The sequence below is a fragment of the Hyposmocoma kahamanoa genome, unplaced genomic scaffold (assembly GCF_003589595.1).
Source record: "Hyposmocoma kahamanoa isolate Upper Pololo Valley unplaced genomic scaffold, ASM358959v1 265, whole genome shotgun sequence".
NCBI lineage: Eukaryota > Metazoa > Arthropoda > Insecta > Lepidoptera > Cosmopterigidae > Hyposmocoma > Hyposmocoma kahamanoa.
Window position 1 is genome coordinate 328587 of NW_020653767.1, and position 7236 is coordinate 335822.

At 37.8% G+C, this 7236-nt stretch overlaps 1 protein-coding gene across 1 annotated transcript in view; it reads left to right on the forward strand.

The window, feature by feature from the left end:
• LOC113228996 (spectrin beta chain, non-erythrocytic 2-like) overlaps positions 1-7236 on the forward strand; it is a gene marked incomplete at its 3' end in the record, with an annotated part of 66138 nt that overhangs the window by 37771 nt on the left and 21131 nt on the right. The window contains exons 5-7 of the mRNA XM_026462464.1: positions 2251-2367; positions 3475-3632; positions 6814-6929. Coding sequence (XP_026318249.1) covers positions 2251-2367; positions 3475-3632; positions 6814-6929 — 391 coding nt within the window. The remainder of the gene's footprint in view (positions 1-2250; positions 2368-3474; positions 3633-6813; positions 6930-7236) is intronic.

Genomic DNA, 7236 nt, shown 5'->3' on the forward strand with positions numbered 1-7236 from the left:
TATACTAAAAAAATTCACTTTTCCATTAGTTCACACTGTATACAATTTATCCGAAAAAACAGTTACATTTCGACTAAACTACCGACACGCTGTGATAAGCTAAGAGTTTAGACCACAGTCCACACATAAAATAAAAATAAAAAGTGTTTATTGAAGTTCAAGTGGCATAACAAAACGGAGGTTGAGACCATCCTATTAAGTAATTAAATACTTGTGTCAGGAGGTCTCGCTCTTCCTTAACTAAAACATACATCATCAAAGAACTTAATACAATAAAACAAAAATGAAAAAGAAAAAAGATGCTAATCAGTATTATCTTACTACAAAAGGTGTGTTTGTGTTTGTGTGTGTGTGTGTATTTGTGTGTGTGTATGTGTATGTGTGTGTGTATGTGTATGTGCGCGTGTGCGTGAGAGTGTGTGTATTATATGATAACTGTGTGCATATGGTAATATTCGATTTTATGTATAAACGCAGCAATACCCTATTTGAAAGGTTTATTGTAAAAGCGTTTCTGTATCATGGTAATTTATTGTTATTAACCGTTTTATCAGTTTTTCCCTACATTTATGTGAATTTGATTGATATATATGTAATTTTTTATTTAATTTGTTATATATATATGCGGATTGTGAGGCGTATTGTCTTTGGGCGAATTTGGTTTTTGTTCTTGGTATTTTAACCACTCTGTCACTCCTCCTCCTAATCATTACGCTAGGGATAAACGGCAAAGATCATATATCTTCAATATGCAGGTTTCGTACTCATGTTTTGCTTCTCCGTTAGCGTGATGTTTGCTACTCAACATTCACAAATGTACTGCAGTGTTTGGAGGTCCGTACGACTCGGTGCCAACCTGCTCGTTGCCCTGATCACTACTGAAGTGAACCAAAATATAGAAATTTGGACATCAACTATTGCTACTGTCCTTGCAAGCGTGGACTCTGTGGCCAGAGTGGCCGAGAGTCACAAAAGGCTCAAACATTGCCCAGTGCTACAGCCTTGTGCTTTTTGCGGTTGAAACACTGGGTCCTGGGGGCCACAGGCGAAACTTCTAGCGAACGAGCTGTCGAATCATCATCGTAGAAGCTTCCGGTGACCACAAGACTGGCAGCTATTTCCGCCATAGAATAAATATAGCAATTCAAAGGGGAAATGTTGCTAGCCTTCTAGGCACGATGCCCCAGGGTATTTTTCTATTTTTAAACATTCTTACCTTTTCATGTATCTTGCTACTATAAGTAGTTTAGATATGTGTAATTGATAAGTGCTTAGTGGAATAAAGACTTTTCCACTATTGCTGGAGAAATTACAGGCACATGTGAGAAACAAAAGACAGGCGCAGTTGCAGTGTCCCTCAGATCTTTGCGATTTAAAGCTCCGAGTGCGTCTGCAGCTGCTGTGGACGTGCGTGTCGCTTACCATACCATAAGAAAGCCACGGTGATTCCTCTCAATGGAGCAGCAACCGACAGCTCAATGGAATTCCACCGGCCGCTGTTTTCGTTAGAAGTTAGAACTTAGAAATGTGGTTGTGCTCGCGATCACGTAACGATAAACACTATCGCACATTCCTTGTGAAGCCATACAAGTACATATTATACGCCTGGGTTTCCTCGCTATCTCTAAGCGCATGTAATACAATTCACTTTTAGTCATAGATGGATGTACAAATGGAATTTCGCTTAGATGTCTATAGTTAAAATAATCTGCTAGACAGCCAATTACCTTTTTTAGGTGTGCATGCTCTATCGTCGTCCCTTTCCATTAGGTGAGATGGAGGTCAAATGCGCACTTATATTTTATAAAAAAAAAACTGTGCCTGACCTTACTCAGAATAAATTCAGAAAGTTGATTTCCGAAATCGTCCCTAACGGGAATCAAACCACAGACCTAGCATCTAGCGCCTATCATAACCGCTGGGCCACCGAGGTCGTCAATCACATCGAAACTTTCTAATCAAAATCTAGTTGTAAAAAAGTGAGGTAACTTAAATGGTTGTTTGATCCCTTGTTATTTTTAACAAAATTGAAACATAACTTACTAGTTATTATGAAACTACTGTGTTACTGTTAATGAAAAACATTAATCAACTAATCTGTTCAATCAATCAATCAAATCAAAGATATCTAATTACACACGCAAGTAAATGATACTTGAAGTCATCACATTGAGTCATGACTGCTCATTCGTAAGGTAGATTTCCTGGAAAACAATAATCAAGAAATTATAAGGGCTGTTTTTTGTGCAGGTGCGTCTAGAATCGATCGGTGCGGAAGATATCGTGGACGGGAACCCTCGTCTAATCCTCGGCCTGATATGGACTATTATTCTCAGGTTCCAGATCCAGGAGATCGAGATCGATGTGGTGAGTTTTACTTGCTTTGTTATTATTTTTTGGTTTTTAGTAGCAGTCGAGCTCCTTGTGAAAGAGTTCATCCAGGGAAGTACTGCCACCTTACCTACTTCTGCCACCAAGCAGTAATGTCAACATTACTGTGTTCCGGTTTTAAAGGGTGCTGGTGAAATCACAGGCACAGTGGACTTTTCAACTTATGTCTCAGAGTGACGGGCGCAGTGGCAGTGCCCCTCAGATCTTTGCGATTTAAAGCTCTGAGTGGCACTGCAACTGTTCTGGACAGGCGTGTAGCTTACTATCAGGCACACGACTTGTTCGTCCCGTCACTTGATATTATAAAAAAGAATCTACTATTGGACCCGAAAAAGGTAGAGCGTTTTCGAATACACGTGGCGCCATCTATCGTTAATATAGAGAACTTTTAATTCCTTCGATGGACACGAACACATGGACATGTATATAAAAATTGTCGACTAATTTGTTGTCGTGAAATCGGCACTATAATGCCCCGGTTTGGCGAAAAAGCAGCTGGTTCCACAACAAAGTAGTAGTATTTTTCTTTCACTGTAGTAGTTTAAAAGAGTACGATCGCTCAAGTAAGAGTTTTCAACGCGTACAAAGAATAGAGTTCCGCAGGGCGGGACGAAATCGACAACAAAAAAAAATGAAAAAGTAATTTGGGTTGTAAATTACAAATTTTTTTTGTTACTAGTTTTACATTTTATTAGTTCCCTTAAAAATTTGTTATACTTTTAATTGCACTGTTCTAATACGGTCATATTGATAAGATTTTAAATTTTTTTTTCGCACACACTCATAGCCCTGTACTAGGGAAACGCTGTATCGCGGGTGCCATGGATATACACATAGACAACTACAGATTACACGCAAACTCACGAGAGAAATAAATGTAGGCCGTACAAATATTTCTCCCGGCCCGGGAATCGGACCTCTGCGTGGCAAACCAGTATGGTAACTGTTCGGCCACGGAGGCAGTTAAAAACTTAATATATCTGTGTAACACATGGAAGTTGTAAATACCTTGACAACACTTGAACGCATAACCGCTTCCTATGTGCGGAATTACCTTAATAAACCGAATTACAAAATTTCCAGGACGAAGAGAACGAGTCATCAGAGAAGAAGTCCGCAAAGGATGCCCTGCTCCTCTGGTGCCAGCGGAAGACGTCTGGCTACACCGGAGTGCACATTCACAACTTCACCGACTCCTGGCGTTCAGGTCTCGGGTTCAACGCCCTTATACACGCTCACAGGTGAGTTACGTGCCAGTGCTGTTCACGGATCTCTACCAAATTGTAGTTATTCTAGTAGCAGCAGAATGTAATGGTGAAATTACGGGCACATGGGACTTGTCAACTTATGTCTCAGGGTGACGGGCGCAGTGGCAGTGTCCCTCAAATCTCTGAGTGGCACTGCAACTGTTATGGACAGGCGTGTCGCTTACCACCATGACTTGTTCGTTCCGTCATTTGGTATCATAACAAACGTCAACCTGTACGTTTGACAAAAATCTACCTCACGTTGATGTTAGTAAGGTATAGTATGCGAAATATTAATTTGAGCTCATGACCACTATCAGCTAGATCGGTTTATCTATTGTGTACATTACAATTTAGACACACAAGTAACGGCCTTGATGCATTTTAATGATGCATTTGTCCCTCATGTTTGGTGTTTTTCCTCGTGAGCCATAGATAAAGCTGTAATTGCGTTCGCATTAGACGTCCCACTACAATACGAGTTTGAGGACTTGGTCCATTTTCACAAGGAACTTTCTTCGATGCGATATTTTCCTCCTAATGCTATTAAACATTTCTGGGTTGCGTGTCTCGCAAGTTTCAGGACGGGTGAGGTTCTGCAATGAAGCGTTTTGTTTGATGTTCAATTACAATATTTTTCTATGTGCTTATTGCAAATATTCTTTTTTGGTTGTTAACATTTTTATTTACTTTTTGGCGTAGCGCCATCTGTGAAGAAACCTATGAAAGTTTTTCTTCACTCAGTCAGCAAAGGTGACACATAGAAAAATTCTTCTGTATTGATAGTCTTTAAGATTTCAACTCTTGGTCTACTTTATCCATCCATTTACCTTTTTCCATTTTGGATATAAATGAGTTAAAGACAAAAAATACGAGACTGACAGAGCCATTAGAAATGGCTTTGGCTTTTAACCGATATTTCACAAATTTGACTAATGATAAGAATATTGACTTTAACAAACATAAGTATGACAATCTATCAATGCTACGTATGATATTAAACTAATTTTACATAAAACCGTTCTTAACCTATGACATTATTAGAATAATGCAATCTCTAAACAGTACTAATGCTTGTGGCCATGATGAAGTCTCAACAAAAGTTTTAAAACAATGCAAGAACGAATTGGCACCTGTTTTGACATATTTAATAAATCTATCCTTTGAAAGCGGCATGTTTCCTGATCTATTAAAGCTATCAATAGTGAAACCGATCTATAAGGACGACAAATCTGAGCTATCCAACTACCGCCCGATTAGTCTTATCCCGATTTTAGCCAAAATTTTCGAAAAATGTGTGTATATTCGATTAATGGACTAGTGCACAAAATTTAACATAAAAAACCAGAACAATTCGGCTTCCAAAAGGGAAAATCGACTGAGGCTGTTTTCAATATTGCCGATATAGCGATTAAAGTTCTTGACACAAAAAAGCACAGCACAGTATTGTTTCTGGACATGTCTCAAGCTTTCGATTTCGTAGCACATGATAGATTGCTGATAAAGTTAGAGAAGTGTGGTATTAGGGGCATAGCACTGGATTGGTTTAGGTCATACCTACAAACCTACATACCTACACCAGCAACGGGTGGAGTTAAACTACCTAGATAAAAAAAATATGTTGACACATGCTGTTCGCATTATGGGTCGTATTCTAGAACTATACTCAATGCTCAAGTCAGGATTGCACGGGAAACACAAGCACTGGAAATACGACCCTAAAGGCAAGGACTTGAGTATGATTTTCAGTGCTCACTGCAATACTCAAGTCCTGACTTGAGCATTGAGTAGAGTTCTAGAATACGACCCTTAGATTCGAATAGGTTTGGCGTTCCTCAGGGAAGTATATTAGGCCCTTTAATATTTTTGCTATATATCAATGACCTGCCATTAATAACTAAGCACAATTGTATCATGTATGCAGACGACATTGTGATAGTCATAAATTCAATTAATAACGACGTCAATCACTATGAAACTGAAATTAATGACACACTAAAATCCGCGGTAGATTGGTTGTATGTAAACAATCTACACGTCAATTTGGAAAAAAACTAAATATGTTCAATTCGCTGTAAAAGGACGTACACCAATCAATATAAACATTAACTATGATGGAAAGATTTTACAAAAGATATTTTACTAGGGACAGTTAAATTTTTGGGTATATTAATAGATAAAAATCATAGTTTTACCAACCATGTTCACAGCGTCTGTAGCAAAATGAACAGTTTTGTATACGTCCTTCGTAGGTTAAGACAAATTACTTCTAAAAAAATTTGTTTATTCGCTTACCACGGCTACATCGCGTCGGTTCTGCGTTATGGATTAATCATATGGGGTAATGGAACTTATGTCGAACGAGCATTTATAACTCAAAAAAGATGTATACGAGCAATGTGCGGCATCGGCCCACGGGAATCTTGCAAGCTGCTGTTCGAGAATTTAAATATTTTGACTTTACCTTCCATGTATATTTATGAAGTTTGTAAATTTGTCAAACAGCATCTAAAATTATTTAAAAAATCGATAGAAATTAATCCACGCGCAAAAAGAAACCCAGACAGACTTGTTGTTGAAAATATACCTAAAACTACACTCTACTTAAAAAGTTCATTTTACATGTGCATAAAAATTTATAATAGACTACCAATTGAAATAAAAAATCTGACATTTAAAAGAATGACAACTGAACTGTATAAAATACCTAGTTAAAAAGGATATTATAATGTGAATGACTACTTAGAAGATAACATTTAATTCTTTAATTATTTTTGTATAATGGCTGAATAGATGAACTCAAATGTAATAACTACCATCCTGTAATAACCTATTCAATGCAAATAAACCTTATTTCATTTATATTTTCGTTAATGTAATAATAGTTTTATAACGACTTTTTGTTTCTTGAATAAATAAATAAAAAAATCGAAAAATCTGCTAATTCTTTTTGTAGCTCAGTTGGGAGATCCAACCGGATCGAAGAAATTTTTGTTAGTGTTCGATATGTTAACAAGAATAACATAAATATAGTCACAGGTACATGCCGCAGTTGGAATTTGAACTGTCGTTTTAACAATTTCGAATCCTAGATCCGATTTTCCTACTTGCCTACCACTGCTCGTTGTTCTTGTTCTAGTCTATAGTTTGTAAATTACGATCGTCTATTTTACAGACCGGACCTGTTCCGATGGGCGGATCTTTCGGAACGCGACCACGTGGCAAACCTCAACCATGCCTTCGACATGGCGGACAAGAACTTGGGCATCCCGCCGCTGCTCGACGCCGAAGGTACACACATACCATCACATCGATATTATATATAAGTTCGAATATGTTGAAGCAACGTGAAGTAATTAGTAGGTAACTAACTGGCTTGCGTATTGCAACTTGAGAGAGCTGAACGGGTTCGTACGAATCTTTGGAATATCCACACATGAACACAGAATAAATATAATCCGTGTCACCTATAAGCCTCTTAGCACGTTTGTGGATTGAATCCAAAGTAGCCAGTTGGTATGTAGTAGAGCCATCTCATAGAATAGAATAGAATAGAATAGAATAGAATAGAATAGAATAGAATAGAATAGAATAGAAT